At 46.8% G+C, this 17,256-nt stretch overlaps 1 protein-coding gene across 6 annotated transcripts in view; it reads right to left on the bottom strand.

The window, feature by feature from the left end:
* The window catches only part of MGRN1 (mahogunin ring finger 1), a 56,874-nt gene extending 40,179 nt beyond the window's left edge, over window positions 1-16,695 (bottom strand). For 2 of the 6 annotated variants that reach the window (XM_057406513.1, XM_057406514.1), the window contains exons 1-3: window positions 16,520-16,694; window positions 8,688-8,806; window positions 5,826-5,914 (exon numbers count right to left, since the gene is read on the bottom strand). In XM_057406513.1, coding sequence (XP_057262496.1) covers window positions 5,826-5,914; window positions 8,688-8,806; window positions 16,520-16,607 — 296 coding nt within the window. In that variant the 5' untranslated portion in view covers window positions 16,608-16,694. Of the gene's footprint in view, window positions 1-5,825; window positions 5,915-8,687; window positions 8,807-9,365; window positions 9,427-16,519 lie in introns of those variants that run through there. The other 4 variants (XM_057406510.1, XM_057406512.1, XM_057406515.1 and 1 more) reach the window with 4 other exon arrangements.
* Window positions 16,696-17,256: the final 561 nt, after the last annotated feature.

Here is a 17,256-nt window from a genome sequence, read left to right as displayed (position 1 = left end):
ATCGTCAATCAAACCTTTGATGCTGCTAATGACTGAAGCTTGCACACATTTATTGTATAAACAAAAATTAACACATTCAACTGTGTAACAGATGCATGATAATCAATAGAGGATGAGTTTAGAAGTTATTTCAATTTCTATAAACGTGAGTTATAACCTGGCTACGGGCCACTCAACAACTGTGTGATCACCACTGCCCAGGATTACTCCTCCTCACTGCTGCTACAAAAAGGCAAGTTACAAATCTGGTGAAGAAGGTGGTATGAAGAAAGGTTCAGGGCAGCAAGCTAAGGCCATGGTTGAGCAGAGAGTTATGGCATGCTAGGAGGGGCCAGGGAAACCAGCAATCTGGAACAAGCACCCAACACAACATACCATTGAGAAGACCTCTCCTGCCCTGAAGAGCAAAGTGACAGACAGAATGGACGTGATTCACTGGCGGGGCAGAAGCAGATTCTCCTACGTAAATTCCAATCCCACCATAACCCTACAACTGTAGGTACCACCATTAAACCCCCCACTGTGCAGAAAAGGTGAATGCAACAGGTTGCCTTTGAGAGGTGTACAACACTAGTTGATGTACACTCAGCTCCAGCCTCACTTGTCTGTTGGTACTACCTTAATTGCCACGATGCCTGGGTCAAAGCCAAGCAGCTAAACTATTCAGGAAAAGCTTGGCACTGTCTCTGACTTCGCAGTATCAGTCAGCCTCTCCTTTCATTAACCAGCCTCAATGAATATGCTGCACTGTTGAAAATACTCAGAAATGGGCTAGGCATACCACATAATTCCATCTGAAAATTGTCAAGGGAATCCTTATTTACCGAGTTCACTGAGATGTAATAACTGCTGCCTAATTAAGAGAGTTCCAGCATGAATTTTATTTAACATCACACTGAACAAGAATGAAATGTTCAACTTCAGCCATTTAATACAGAAGGTGCAAAATAAAATTTGAGAGCAGTACAATCAAACACCTAACGCACATACTAATGTAATCCTAGTGAGCCACTAGAGCATACACTTGCATTCCTGCCTGAAGGAGCTGGAGAGCTCCAAACAAGACTTTTGCCAGAGGTTCACCAATGTCAGAACAGTAAATCAAACTAGAATACACCCAACATGCAAGTATAAAAACAGAAATCCCAAGAACAGAGGGTCTGAACACTTGCAGCAGCAAATACTGGATACAATATACAGTATAGAGCAAGATGGTATTTTCACACTAGCTAGTTGCATTAAAAGGATAAAATCATGGCACTCGAAGGCTGTAAACAAGAAATACTTTATCCAGCAGGGCAGGTTTGCCTAGAAAACACAAGGGTAGCATCAACATTTTGTCCTGAACTGACCCAAGAACAACAGATGGCAACAATCAGCCCACAAGAAAGCAGCAACGCAAACTTCTGCAAATTGTCCCATGCTGCACTGCCCTCCATTGATCTGAGGCTGGCAGCAGTGGATCCATGCTATGATACCTTTGCCACTTCTTCCAGAAGAAGTAGGGTGAGGGAGAACCAGCACCCCTTGAAGGCAAGCACCAATGGAGGCTACTTCATAGACCTATACTCACTGTATATACGGTAGGTATCAAAATAGAGATGACTAGCACATGTATGAGTTACAAATCAACACCACAGATGTAGATATCTGTAACAGCCCCAAGTAACAAAGTGGGAAACCTGGGGGTGGGCGCAGATCACATAACAATGTTTCTTCAATGGTAAAACCATTGCCTGTTTTGTCTTCTCAGAGAAGCCACAAAAAGCACACGGGTTCCCATATCACCACCCTGCTCCCAGTGTCACCTCTTCACCTCCCTGCCAGCACTCAGAACGTGCTTCCATCCTTTCAAGAACCAAAGCGGTTAAATCTTTCTAAACCCAGGCTTCACTTGATCTGTTGCCCTGGGAGACTATGCAGGGGACACTACCAACTACCAGCTGCAATGCCTGGAGAGAAGGTTTCTGGAGGATGCATCTGCTGGGAGATAGGAAGCCCTGCCTGCCTTGAACACCATTGCTCAAGCAGGGGGCAAAGTACACATGCCTAAATGGTGACAGTCACAGCAAGGCTGTGTACACATCTTCCAGTTTCAACATGCCTGGTGCTGGAGGTTAAGAAAATTGTCTGCCACATAGCAAGGAGTTCAGGTGAGAAAAGACTGCATAAGCAGCTACACCAACCGGTAGCTGGACCGAGGAACAAGCAAAGACTACCAGTGCATACTCTGAGAAGCAGAGATATCTCATGTTCCACCTTAAGGTGCAAGAACAGTGGGATGTATCTTCAGGAGACTAATAAGACGAAGTCACACATTTTGCATTCCTTCTTTCTTTGCAAAGGATATGGCAGACAAGGAGGTGGTGGTTCGGGAGTGGTTTGGGAGCTCAAGAGCTCTTCTGTCTCCACCTGCACTTGAAGTTTACAAGTTCATTTGGTCAAACCCTACAGACAGTGCTGGTGTGAGGTGGCCACAGATGCATGCACAAGTTTAGAAACCAGTGACTTTGCTAGGTGCGCCTTTCAGTCATGCACATGAGAGCACAGTCTCCACAACCATGTGTACAGAGCAGAAGAGACTGACCACCTTTGAGAACAAACAGCTGATCCAACGTTATGATGAAAAAGGCAAAGCAGGATGACCAAGGGAGCTGAGGCCACCTGGTCTGACATCACGTCTTTTTGTTTGTCTGTTAAAGAATTAAAAGATAAAAGTATAATTAACAGCAACCATGACAATTTTACAGAACTAGGTGGAGTCGAACCTGATTTCATCCTTTGAGGAGATCAAAAAGTTTGACCAAAAGCTTAGTAGACCTGCAGGATAAATGTGAAGTATTGCTTGGCTTAGCATTGTAAGATATGCATTACAACAGTTTTAGCAGGCATTTGACATCTCTATCAGTGTTGACCGTCATGGAGGGAGATCACCATCAAATGGAAGCTTTCCTGTTTAAGCATCCTGCAGAGATCTGTACAGTTTAACACTGTTCAGGGCTGCAGATAAGGCAGTCCCAGCACCCTCCGCAACATCACCTTCACTGCAGGATGAACAGCTCCAAGGATCATCAGCCCCACTGTGGTGGAGAGGGCAGAGGAGGGATTTCCCTTCTTTCACTCACAGTAACTCACCCATCTCCTTCAGTCGCTATTATCCACCTCCCTCTCAGGCCCTTATCCAAAGTGCTCAGTGGTCTCACTACTCTCCACGGTATTGCTGCTGCTTCAGACACATTCCCAAGCCACTACAGTTGCTGATTCCCTCAGCACTTTAGTTCCGTGATGCCATCCAAAGCCCACACTGAAGCAGAGAGGCTGTCCCAGGATGTAATTTTTCCATGAAACACTTTATGAGTTGATCTTCCTCTAGTGACTGGAAGTGCTTTCAAGATAAAACTAAACAGCCAGCTTAAGCTTATCGGGTACTTCAGCTCTGAAGTCAGCTTCCAATCCAGTGCCAGAAGAGGGACATGAAACAGACATAATGCACTCTTCTGCTAGTTGTTAACAGCAAAACTCATGCTGCCCTCCTCTGAGGTTCAGAGAGTCTCACCCTGCTAGAGCTCAAGCACTCACACAAGGTGTTGAAAACTCAGGTCCACAGGTTTATTGCTTCTCTCCAAAGCTGCTGTAAACTTTCATAGTTGGGCAAAGCTCAGAATTTGTCTGGTAAGAGCTGGAAACCCAAAGTGGACATTTCCTCATATTTCTCCATAAAGTCCTGCACCCCAAATTATGGATAAGCACCCTCTTCACAGGTGAACAATGACTTTTCAATTAAATACAGGGCTGGTATTGGGACCAGTGATGTGTAACATCTTTGTCAGTGACATGGACAATGAGAATGAGTGCACTCTCAGCAAGTTTTTACAAGGGCATGCAGGGATAGGACAAGGGTGGGGGGGGGACTTTCAACTGAAAGATGTCAATTAGGTATTGAGAAGAATTTTTTCTGTGCTGAGGCCCTGGCACAGGTTGAAGCTGAGGCTGCCTCATCCCTGGCAGTGTTCAAGGCCAGGTCAGATGGGGCTTGGAGAAACCTGGTCTAGTGGAAGCTGCCCCTGCCTGCTGCAGGGGGGTTGGAACTGAATGAGTTCATTAAGGTCCCTTTGGATTCAAACCATCCTATGACTCTGTGAAAAACAAAAACTTTGTGAGCACTTCATCATCAGAACCTACTTTACACTTAAGACACTCAACCCAGTATCATTTTATTTGGTGGAGGAGGTGATAAATTAAACTTAACTAGTTCTGGAAAGAATGTGCAAACCTCAATTATTTGTTTTAAATAAGCCAAGCTGGAGAGGGCACAAAGTGTCTTTATGTACACAGAAGAATAAAGGAAAAGTCTCTGGTACAGAACAGCAGAAAAGGCACGAGACGCAATGTACCCTTGGGGACTGGCAATTAAAATCTCATTCTGGGTCTACATCAGTACAAAATTAAATAGAGTAATGTTGATGGTGGTGTTAACAGCAGTAATATGGTGGCAGCAGCACAAAAGCCTATTGGAGTTCACAAGGCAGCAAAAGAACTGATAGTACCAGGAATTAGACAGATGCAAACCAGGACACTGTTAGGGTGCGTGGACACTATATTTCATATAGTCCAGAGCTTCAACTCCAGCTGGGAGGGCAACCACAGAAAACAGAATGAAAGAACTGTATGTAGTAAACCCCATCAACTCCTCCATTCACAGCAACGCCTCTCCCAGTGAAAAAGCCACTTGCCATTTGGCTTCTGAGATGTTCCACCATTTACGTGGATGCCTGCAAGGAGAACAAAATACCGTTTCCACAGCAAGTGTGGGGGGAAAGCAAGGCTATTTCCTAGAGAAGTACTTCACCCTTTAGCTGAAAGGGTGAGACAGCATTCAGAGTGGTTTACCAATGGTTACTTCTTCAGAAGTTCTTCCCTCTTTTCCTGTTCAATCAGTTTTGAAACCACAGGTATTGCTCATTTAAAAAACCAAAATAAACCCTTCATTTTTCACACAAAAACAAAAAGGGGTTTGTGTGGTTATGACTGAAACTATTCACATTACACCATACTCCCAGAACCACCTTGGCTGAGAGTGGAAGCTGGCCCTGTGCCTAAAACGCAGAACTCTGAGCAATTCAAGGATCTTTGAGAAATGCTCTGCCTGGACATCTACCCAGTAGCTCAGACCAAAACAAAGCACTGTATGCTCAGCCTCTGTACTTCAGCCATCTGTTTGAAAGAGGGCAGCCACAGGTCGAAGTGTTTGCCGTTACATCCAGCTAGTCTTGGTTTAGATCTGAGTGTAGCACAGTGAAACAGATCTCCGTAACTATCCAGTCCTCCTTCCCCTATGCATGGGCCACCAGCCATCTAAACAAATCCATAACACTAGGACCAAACTTTATCTTGGCAACAGGAGAAACCTGAGGAAATTTCACTCAAGACTGGTAAGTCTTCCTGGCCTGTGACTTGCACCAGAATCAGCCACTTTCTGGCTTCTCCTTGCATAAGAACAGAGAAAGGAATCTCTCTGTATAGTTTACTGACCTGACTAATATCGTCCATTCATACTAATGTTTTTATGTTTTTTTTTTATGACTCTAGCTTGTCCTGCAGAGACAGATACATCAGTAGTCCTACACAGATGGCTCAAGTCTAGGAATAAGGAAAATGAAAAACACCTGAAAGCTCTGAGCACAAGGAAACAGAAACCTCTAGACATATACAGCAACAGGGATCTGAAATTCAGCTGTTTCTCCAGAATCTTATCAAATACAGTTTGGCTCTGGACGACAGATCGCTGGGTTGAATAAAATGAAAGGTTCAGGCAATAGCAATACCTCACAAGTCGGAGAGAGTCTTTGCGGATATTCACCAAACTTCTCAGCGTCTTCACAGGTTCATGTGGAGCTGGAGTGACATAGGGAAACTGGAATAAAAAGGCAAATCATTCTCCTATTATTATACCATAAAAGGTAGTAGCATGTTACCTGGCATATAATTTACCCAAACCAAGAAACATCTACCTTTAAGGGTACTCAGCACAACAACCACAAGGAACAGCAACAGCAAATTCTACTTACAGATAAATCAAGTATGTTTCAGGATAAGAATCCTGCTCTGGCCCAGCAATAGCTTGTATTGGCAGTAAGTACTTTAAGAAAGCTCTTTTCCTGCACTCTGAATTCTGGAAAGCCTTGCTCTCACAAGCTTTTATTTCCACTTAAGAAACCACCTCCAGCTTGAGCAGAAAAAATGCAGCTCTTCCATGCGTGTTACAGCATGCAAAGGGTGACTTAACTGTTAATCAGCATGCTGAAGCCCTGGATTACTGGGGGAAACTCTTTTTATTCTTAAACAATGGGGCAAATGTTCTTTAAAAGAAAAGAGATGGGGATAGGGGGCCTCATCCTGTCCTACTGTCAAGAGACCTTCTTTCATAGATTAAATAAAGGACAATAATGCTTTAGATTGTAATTCTCCTTACTGGTCACAGACTCTCTAGCAAGAAATGCAAAGGAAACCGCTTACTGTGGTGACCACAACCTGTACAACTGCAGACCTGCCTGCTGTATCTCCCATCTGCTTCATGAAAATTGAAACTGAAACATCCACTCACACAACCGCCAAGTTTGATAGGTGCTCGGACTGGAGACACAGCCATCCTCCAAGTCAGAGCAATGGCATGACACAAAGGTACATAGCTACATGACGGGCTTTCAGGCAGAAGGTAATTCTGAATGTAGCCAGCAACAGTGCCACCACACAAACTCACTGGAGTTGAGGTCCTTCAGACACACACCTACCAGGTCCCCTGCAGCAGAATAGAGGGAGTGACTGGTATGGAGCAGAAGTACCAGGGACCACCAATATACACGATTCCTTAGAAATGACGAGTCTGCTAAACAGGCAGCCAAATGCTACTGCAGCTGAGCTTCAGGGCAGTTCCAGGACACAACCTTTCAGCATTGCCCTCAGACCACAGAAATGCATTGGTGGAGCAACAGTCAGAGAGGGGAAACATGCTGCCTCCTGATCAACACAGAAAACCTGCACCGCAGCCACAGGCAGCAGAGAATTCACAGGGCAGCAGCAACTACTTTCCTTGCAACCTGACTGCTGGGTACTGTGGTTGGTAGCACTGCTCTACACAGAGCAGTCAGGACCAAAGCTACTGCAAAGTGAGAACTTGGTCCGTGTCCAGAAAGCAGTTCTGCTGCTCTGTGTTCAAGTGTTTTTTTTTTCCCTGAAGATTAATCAGAGCTGCCAAAGGGCATCAACTTTACACAGGCAAACTATATACCACAACAGCCTCCCTCTCTTAAACCTATTTGGCAAACATCCCACTGTGTTAATAGCATTCTCACCCACTCCCCTCTGAAGAAATGACGAAATTCAGTGCTGGGATGTCTGCAAGGAAACCCAAGCTGAGACATGAAGGCAATTTAACTCTCCAAGGCTAGGCCCTATAGCCATAGGCACATGGGATATTTTGCTTACAGTTGCATCTTCTGCTTTTATTGGAGCACTGTGCAGCTGCTAGTCACAAAGCAAAGGAGAAGCAGTCAGCTTTTAATCACTGTCCTGCACAGGTCCTGTATGCAGACATGGCACAGGACATGCACTGAGCATCTCCATGCCTGCACAGCACTGTTACATCCAGAACAATTTCCATCTGAAGTCCTTCCTTCCTAATTCTGTTACTTATCTGCACTTTCTGCTTGAACATGGGCTTTCTGGCTTCTCCCTTGTCCTACCCTGCAGAGTGCTGTGAACTGTGGTGCTGAGAAGACCAATGGCAAAGCCTGAGGACAGCTCAGCAGAAACTGCCTGTCACCAATCCAATTCAGTGAGTCATCTTGCCTCAGTTTCCCCATCTGTAAACCAGGGGTGACACTGAACGGCCCCCAAGCCTTACAAACATGAATAAACTTCTAGTCACAGCTTTTCTGAGGATGAGAACCATGGCAACAACGTTTTCTTTTTCACATTTTGAAGCTGCAGAAACAGCTAGGAAAATAGCAGCAAAGCAAGCAGCTCTTAACCCTTTCCTCTCCAGCACTCTGAAAATAGCTCCAAATGGCTCCTGCTGAAACCTTTTTGCTCTTTTTAAGCAGTTCTGAGAGGCAAGAGGAAACCAAAACATAACATTTGCATAAAAGTCCAATCTGTCCCCCACAACAGTGCTATTCCCTGTTCATAACAGAACAAGCCAGTCACTCAAGCAGGTAGCTTTTCACAGTCTCACAAGACCCCTGGGAGCCCAGTATAACAGTTCCACGTTGCAACTGGGAAAACTAAAGGAAAGACTTTCTGAGCAGCCCACCTAGGTTACAAAGCAAGCAAATCCCAACAAATATCAAGATCTGTCTTAACACCACCCAGGCAATCATAATTAGTCCCTAAAATCTGTGCTCCTGTGCTCCTATCCTCCTACCTCCACTAATTCTTCCTTCTGTCTTAAATAAGCCTAGAAGGTGACTATTGCTTCTTAGGAAAACTGCTTGCATTTGAACAGCTCTGGCAACTGGCAAGCTGGGCCATGGGACTGGGGAACACTCTTGCACCTCTGACTGGAATTACACTCCCCAAGTAGTGAGGGTTTCTTAGGTCTGTGCCATCCTCCTCTACAAGCCCCTACAAAGATTTCCCAAAACAGGCAGAAAACAAGAGGGTAAAATAGACAACATATAGGAACTTGCCTGAACAGGTCTGTTCCCAAGGAAGTTTAGATCCATGTTCTCGCCAAAAAGGTAGCCCTCAGGGTGAGGGGTGTCAAACTTCTCGCCTCCCATAAAGAAGTGACTTGCAAAGTAGTTTCCTAGAAAAAGAAAACCACAAGTAAATTAATGCTTCCCAGAAAACAGCTGGTCTGTGCAGTTTTTCATTCGAAAGTACGGAAGAGCATAAACCATGGAAACTACTTGCTGGTTCGCTCCTTCCCTATGTTACTAATGTACACTGCCAACAGTAGGAGCAGGGGAAGAAACCCAGCAAACTAGAATAGATCATTACAGTGAAGAAAATTCCATTTTAACTTGTTTTCCAGAGAAGGGACAGGGAGCAGTAAGAGTCAGCTCCTTCCAATATCGCTCAATTCCGATGAATTCTTTTTTTCTCCACCATCCAGTCCCACAAACACCATCGACTTGCTCAGAGAAGGATGAGACTTCTTCCCACTGCAAAGCCCTGCAGAGTCAGAGGGGCTCCTGCTGGGCAAAGTTCGCCTTCCCTCCCCTCTTTCATTCCCATATCCCAGGGACAGACACAAAATCTTTGCTGTGAGTGCTAAAGACTGCACACCTTGATGCTGAATCAATAACACTGACAGTTCTAAATGCAGAAATGGGTGTTTGGAGGAGATAAATCCTGGGACTGACTAAACTGAACTTCAGCTCTGAAAGCTTCACAGTGTATTTGTTTCATTCATCTTTAAGGCGACGCACTACAGCACAGATTTCAGGAGATGAAGTCTGCGCAAGGTCACTGGGATCCTGGAGCACTGAATTAACTGCAAAGTCAACCAAATCAATTCAGCAGCATGAGGGCACCACAAACGTGGCTTCCTCCTACAGTGACTTCAGAAAAACACCCTCCAACATGAACTTCACAGAGTTACAACGTCAGATAAATAAGAACCAGGAGAGAACTGAAAGAGGCAGCTCCACCCCAGCCATTTCCCTGGAAGTTTCAGAGCGGGGGTTTCTCATGCACATGATGAAAGGACTGAGCCAAATGTACATTCTCTTCCCTACGTGCAGTGCACGGACAGCATAAGATTCATTTTAAGACAAGTCATTACAGAAGCAGTAACTAATAATCTGAATCATTATAGAGGCATTAGGAAAGGATTTGCAATCCCCTCTAGCTAGGAGCAAGCACAATTTACTCTGAAATGGAAGGGGTTTCTTGAATGGCTGTTTTTTCCATGAAGCCTTTTTTTCCTTTATGCTTTAAGAAAGGCTCTTGCTCTGCACATTTGGTAGTGCTGTAGTGACCATGGTAGTGCTCAGCTACTGCTGAGCTCAGCTTACAAGCATCCAGATGTATATATTATAGATATCCTCCTTTCTACATACAACCGTCAACTTCAGCACAGGTCCAGAATCTACCTAGAATCTGCCCTACAGAATCAGCATGACAAAATGTAGGTGCTCCAAATGACAAGCAACCTTTCCCGAGCCCTCCCAGAAGCTATAAATCGAAAACCTAATCTCCATGTCATCTCCAAGCACAGCCTGTTGGATACAGCCTCTCCACCCGAGATACACTGTGGCGGTTTATGCTTGCACTGAGGTTCACAAAAGCGTGATAAACACTGGGTTTAGGAACAGATTTTACATGGGTCAAGAAGGATTGTGTTTTGGTGGATTTTAATCTGATTAACCATGAAGACAACACTTGTGCAGGATGCCTCAGTACTGCAGCGGCTGATTATCTGGGATCTGAGTCAGCTCCTTCATACACAGTGAATGAGAGAGACATCCTGGGGCTTGACTCACCTCAGCAAACGTGTATTACAGTTTCAGAGCAGAGCTTTTTCTGTGGCAGAAGTTCTGCATCCTGTGTGCAGAGGACACAGAGCCCCAGCCAGCAAGGACTGCTCACCACCACTGACACCCCATGCCTGCAGGGAGCCAGGAGAGCATCACCCCTGCAGCACCCTGGGATGAAAAGGTGTCTCTTGTACAACTGGAACGACACCGAGACACAGAACTAGCATATTCAAGGCAACTGCCAGGCTGCCTGTGCTCCACTAAGTACTTTGAGGACCTCTAACACTGTTAGGATTTCTCAGAAATACGCACTATCTCCTGCAATACAGCAACACTTCTCTAACTGGAAACGACAGCTTCAACTCCACATTCAAACAGAAGGCTCCCTTCATCTTCCTGCTAAGTCACCTTGTGCAATGTGAAGGGGTTTTCTTCTCCAGAGGCACTTCCTTAATGAGCAAACAAGGACTGTTGTCAGTGCCAGTCACAAGGAGCACAAGGAAACCACTTTAAGGAGTTCAGAAGGAACTCACTGGTGAGGAGAACACCCCAGGGCTCTGCCGGTGCTGCTGCAGACACAAAACCTGCCACTTATGCGAGGTCTCAACAGCATAACAAACCAGGATGGCACAAACTGTCTACACAAATTTATAACACAGTTCTGAGCAGCTAAAAAAGACAAAAAACAACAGAAAAGATGTTTTACTGCAAGCTTTCAGAAACCAGTTGCTACTACACCACATTCAGTTCAGAGCTCTCAAGGTAAGACCAAAGTTACACACTATTCCTCTCAACCACTGGCACAAGCAACTCACAGTTTGCCCAAGGTGGAGACAAAATGTTTTAAGAAAGTGCTTCTGTAAATATCACACCAAGGGCTAAAAGGACAAAGTAAAAGGACAAAGAAAATTCACAGAGGCAAACATGACGTATCCCCTTTTCCAGTCACCATGACATCCACATACCCAGGCACAAGACCAGTCAGATATTTAGTGCCTCTAAAAGGCTTGTATGTATTTTGTACACATTAAAATCCCACTGCAGCTCCACCTCCAAGCTCTCTTTCCAGCTCCATTACCAAGACAGCTTTAGGATTTTAGCCGGACTACTACGGCTCCGGAACCTTGCCCCCACATGTCCCCCCAGCCTATAAAACAACCTTAACCTACCTTACACAGGTGTTGCAAGGCCAGCTTTGACAGAGTTCTATGGCTGTGGGCACAAGGCGAATGCTAAGCATCATCTTCCTCCACAGGGAAAAAAAAAGAAAAGCAAAAAAATCTGGATTAACCCTCCCCACAGCTGCTACAAACAGAAATCCACATGGAAAACACAGCAACACACTTACAAGGAAAGAAGACACATAAACAAGGATAAGAACATGAGAGAAATGCCAGAGCACAGAAAAACTGTGGCTTTACTTCCCCAAGGTAAATCAGGACAAAACACAAGAGATAACCAGGTAAAAGAAAGCACAAAAAGATGACACTGCTAAGGTAGATGAAGCACAAGCAGTGGTTTTAACAGAAATTGGTGGAAAACTTTACAGTGGCCGGAAACACACCACTGGGACACAATAGCCAAGCCTGTCTCATTAGTTTGTCCCACGCAAAACCAAACTGGAACCCAAGGCTTCTCCAAGGCATCAAGTGACACCAAAATGCTTAACGTTTAGTTCAGCATGGTGGTGGAGTTTTCTTACCATAGATGCACCAGGATGAAGGTGCTCCAGGCATAATTACTTCTCCCTAACTATTGCACCATCCTAACGCCATGACCATGCACACCCAACACACATGTGATGTACAAGTGACATGCTGGCAGGGGACACAGCACCCTACAACAGCAAGGAGCAGAGTCAACAACACAACTGCAGCCCCAGAAAAACAAGGCCTGTATCGTACAATAGTCATTAACAGAAAACAATTAAACGTCCACTCAGGCTTCTCACCATTATTAGAATTAACAGTGACTTGATAGAAATTAAGTTTCTTTTATTTACTCAGACATTCACCAAGATTGCATGCTGACAGCAAAGCCCTAGGCACAGCCTGAGCCTGAACCAGCACTGCATCTGGAGGAGGCCATCCCTGTTGGGCCACCAAAAGCTATCATGTAGCAATAGGAATGTGGCTCTGAACTGGGTTAAATATAACCCATCAACAAACCAGTAGCAAAAGGAACTGGTTTTGACCCACAAGCGCTCTAGTCTGGTACTGTGCAAACGCGCAGAGAAGATGGGAAGCGAATGATCCAGTCAATGCATCAGTGGTGATGGTGGCTATCACCAGCAGGGTCAGGCTGAAGCTCCTACAGAACTACAGCAGGAGTAAGAGACAATTCTCCTGCTGTGAGGCACGGGTGAGGAGCAAAAGCTATGTGTGAAATACAGGAATGTGTTTCTGTCTTGATGCTGTCACAGTACACATGGCTTATAAGTGGAGAAGGTGGTGATGGACTGAGTACAGCTCTGGGTACTCTTCTCCTATTTAAAAATGCTTTTTCTTTAATTAAAGCATCATTCCCAAACAACAAAGCAGTTCAGCTTCAAGAGGAGAAATCTGCCTCCTTTCTTTTTCCCCCTTCCAAAAACATCCAGGGAGTTCTCTTCCAAGAGCCTACTCCAGAAGAGAAAAACCATCTCAAGGGCATGTGCTCCCTGCCCCGCTCCCCTCTGCAGATGAGCTCACTAGAACAAGAGACGAGCTGAAGAAGGAGCTTCGGAAAACACTGGTGTGTTGCTCACTGGTTGCTAAAGCAGTAAGGGCATCATGAGCCTGCATGCAGGAACATGGATTGGTTTCCTGCTTCAAGCACAGGAGCACAGAGAAGATCATGACTGTTCCTTGCAATTACCCATTTTTAAGCCCATTTCATGGGGACGCTAATTCTGCTGTATAAACTGGGCCTTTCTCCAGCCCCCTTCAACTGGTCAGGCTTCCACAAAGCAAGCAAAAAGGTTAAAACGTATCAGTGAAGACGGATTAGAGAACGGAATCAGGTGTCACACCATTTCAGCAGCTTCAGCCCCCCAGATGCAGGAGGGGAAACATAGATGATCCACACCCAAAGCCTTGGAGGAATAAGCAGGGCATTTTTAGAGGATTTTTAACTACAAAACCTCGTATCAGCTGCAACAAACCTCTTAAACAATCTGTGTATGCCTCACCAGGGACTCTGGCTCATAAGGACGAAGGTGGATTCCACAACAACCTGCTCAAACCTCCACAGAGCACATGACTGAGCCAGCAATAACTACATCAAAAGTCAGTAAGCACTGAAAATTCAGCACTGTATTTGCAACCAGCTGTAACTCCACAGCTGCCATCGCCTGATATGACCTGATCGAGTATCCGTGTTCCTTTTCACATGCTGACATACTGCTTACAATACAGTCAGAACACCTGTAGTTTGTGTTTATTTCCTTGCACAACAGGTCCTCTTATGAGGTGGTATATCTGCTGCAGAAAGCAAACCCACCTCCTTTAAACCAATGCCATGGATAAACCAACCATGGATGGCCCAAACACCTGCAATAAGTCAGGATCTGCTTCAACCAGAGACTCTGAGGGAAAGAAGGTAAAAGTAACTGACAGCCCTGGGTGCTGTACAAGATGGATAACCTCAGGTAACACTCTTACCACATCTTCCAGCCTTTAGGGGTAATGTCTGAGCAGCCAGGAGACTGCCTGCTAATGCTCCAGTGCACACATTCAAACAGCTAACACAGCTGATGGAAAAGGGGCTTCTTCCAGACAGGCAGGCTCAGGGCTCACAGCATCAAGTTAGAAATAATTAGCAACTGTTTAGCCTAAGAACTTTTTGTAGACTTCCACTTTGCTTCCTAAACCCAAACAAAACCTTGCACACTCACTTCCAGTCATCTTCACTAGGTTTTGTACCACCAACAGCAAATCTTTCCAGCCCCAAGCCAAACACGCTTAAGATTGCAGGACCAGAAGAGACAGTGTCCTGACTGAACATGCTGCACCTGAAGAAGAGGTTGTCATCCTAAGATCCCTTACTTTTCCTGTGTATAGTTACCTTCCTTGAATGTCCACCTTAGAATCGTCCGTGACCTCTCCTCCTGCCTAGAATGATCCTGAGTTTGAAAAGCTTTTCTCCTTTCCTGAAGTCTAGAGAATCCTTGTTAAATAAACGTGAATGAAGGTGAAGAGAAAGGTCTAGCCTAAAGCCAATACTTTCAGAAAAAAACACAAGCAAGTGCAACAAAAAAAAAAAACCAACAAGCATCTAATTGTATCCAAAGCCTTTAAGGAAGTACCAATGTTTTTCTTTAATCAGCTGTTTGAGAGTATTATCTGTTCAGTTTTACAAGGGGGGGTACCACTCACGGAACACTCTCTGACAGCATCTATGTCAAAGACCCCTCCCAGGGTGCACATGAACATAGAAACCCAACCTTGTGTGTGTGATGCAGCTACCTTGGCAAGCACATTGGCTAAAACCCCATTAAATCCTAGTCCAGGTCATCACAACAGTCAGAAACAAGAGGGTAAAGATTTGAAAGAAGCGGTTTAATGTTCATTGCATACGGTAGTTATAAATTAATTCAGCCCATATCTAACATTCTAAGTGTCAACAGAAACCAAGGGCAACCTCTGCACTGTAAGAGAGATGCCAGCAGGGCCCTTGGTACCACAGGTACAGCAGCAAGCTCACATCCACCCTGTCTCCCACACCAGGAAACCCCCCAACCATGCACAGGACATACACAGTCCTGCTGTGACCCAGCAGTGTCATCTGCCTCTCCTAGCAGCTCAATGAACTAGTTCCCACCCCTTAAATAGGCAAGTTCCATTTTCTAATATAGCCAACACAGCTGAAGAATTTTTCTAGGCAGGTTTCCCCCTTCCATCTCCTCCACACCACCATCCTTGCTGAAGGTCAACCTTCAACAAGACAAGGTGCAGTGATGGCAGGACTCTATCTGAGAAGATCTTGCACCCTCTGCAAACAAACTGGGAGGACCTGGCTTCCTCCATCACACAGCTCCGAGGATGTCACAGCCAGCAAGTCACTGCACACACACAGAACTTGAGTCTAAACAAAAAGGCTATGCCACAGCTGCACTTCAGAATGAGGGAACCCAAACTGCTGCTCTTCAGTCTTTAGCCTGCCTGGAAAAACCCTAGCAGAACAGAAACTTAGAGACATCTGTAAGCAAATGGATACTGTGGGAGAAAAGAGCACCTGAATTCCCTCATGACTTGTTCTGTAAGATGTATACACAAAACTCTTTAAACACATTGAGCCAGGCCAACCTCAAATGCCAGTGTAAGACAAGGTGAGTCATGAGATCACTCCAACTTCACTGAACAACTGCTGAGAATTCCATCAGCTTCCACAACATCTCCCTTTGGGAAACAAACACCTACATAGGCCATGCCAGCCAATGGCCCCAACGTGAGAACCGCTGTCATGTCAAGGGGTTAAAGGCTGTCATATGGGCAGTTTTCCATCCTTGATTCCACCACATCCGATTTTCCTCCCGCATCCAAACCAAACTCCCCTGTCGCCTCCTCTCTGGCAGCAGGAAATGCCCTGCTTGCCGCAGAGCAACGACTTGTTGTGGTCGCAGAGTGGAGAAGCAAAGCCGTGCTCACCTACCAGGACCCACCAGGACCAAAGGGCAGCGACGGAGCCGGCACTGACAGAGGTCCAGGATGGGCTGACTACTGAAGCGCTAGATTCTGGGCACACGGCGCCCCTGCATCCCTGAACCCCAGCCGGACAGGGCACCGAGACGCCCTCAAACCGCGAGTTTACCCCGAGAAGAACCATCCATCCCCACCAGGGAGGCCTCAAGCCGGGCCAGAGCCAGCCCGGGCCCCGTTCGGCCCTGCCGGTGACCGGCACTCCCGCAGGCCCCTCCTCCGGGGACCCCGCGGCCCGGACACCCCCCGCTACGCCTGTCCCCCCCACCTGGGGCGGCCTGGGGGGGTCACCAGACCCGGGGAAAGCCCTTTCCCCTTCCCCGCCCCCGTCCCTGAGGGGAGCAGCGCCGCGGCCCTCACCGGACTTGGGCGGGTATCGGTAGGCCGAGTTGGCCTGGATGTCGATGTCCTCCACGCCCGCGATGCGCCGGCTGAGCAGGGAGCCCATGGCGGCCGCGGGCAGAGCGGCCGGGCCAGGGGAAGCAGAGCGGCAGCGGCGGCAGCGCAGGGTACGCTGGGAGAGCGAGTCCTTCTGTGCCGCGACTACAACTCCCGTCAGGCACCGCAGCGGCGCATACCACCAGCGGCGAGGGGTGGCGGAGGCCTTCACCGGGGCGCAGCGTGGGCGCTGCCGGCAGAGGGCGCTGTCATGCGGGGCCCGGTCCGGAGCTGCTGGGGATTACGGGGGATACACAAGGACAGCCCGCGCACAAGGGTGCCAGGGAGGGTGCCCAGGGACACCGCGTGCACAGGCATGCACGGGGACAGCCCCCGCACAGGGACGCAGCTTGCAACAGGTGCAAAAGCAAAGCAAGGAGAAGGAATCACGCTGAGGGTGCCCGGCCGAGGCAGCTCAGCCCCGGGAGGCTGTGTTGCACAGCACCCGCAATGATTAACCCGCTGGTAGTTGTTTGGCAGAAGAGCTTCCCGCATCCCTTCAGGAAAGTGAACAGAGGTGTCTGTGGTTCATATGTGAGAGCACAGGAGAGTGGGGAATAACTGAAGGCTGTCTCACATGCACAACAGTCAGGAGGATGGTGTGGAGGAAGAGGCACAGAAGAGCTCCTGACAATGTCCCAGCCCTGAGCTCTGTCCCC

Source organism: Pezoporus wallicus, unplaced genomic scaffold, assembly GCF_028554395.1.
Source record: "Pezoporus wallicus isolate ANWC-B61680 ecotype Strahan unplaced genomic scaffold, APGP_CSIRO_Pwel_v1 contig_6155, whole genome shotgun sequence".
Classification (NCBI taxonomy): Eukaryota; Metazoa; Chordata; class Aves; order Psittaciformes; family Psittacidae; genus Pezoporus; species Pezoporus wallicus.
Note: the sequence above shows the minus strand (reverse complement) of the source record. Positions and strands in the feature narration are given on the sequence as shown.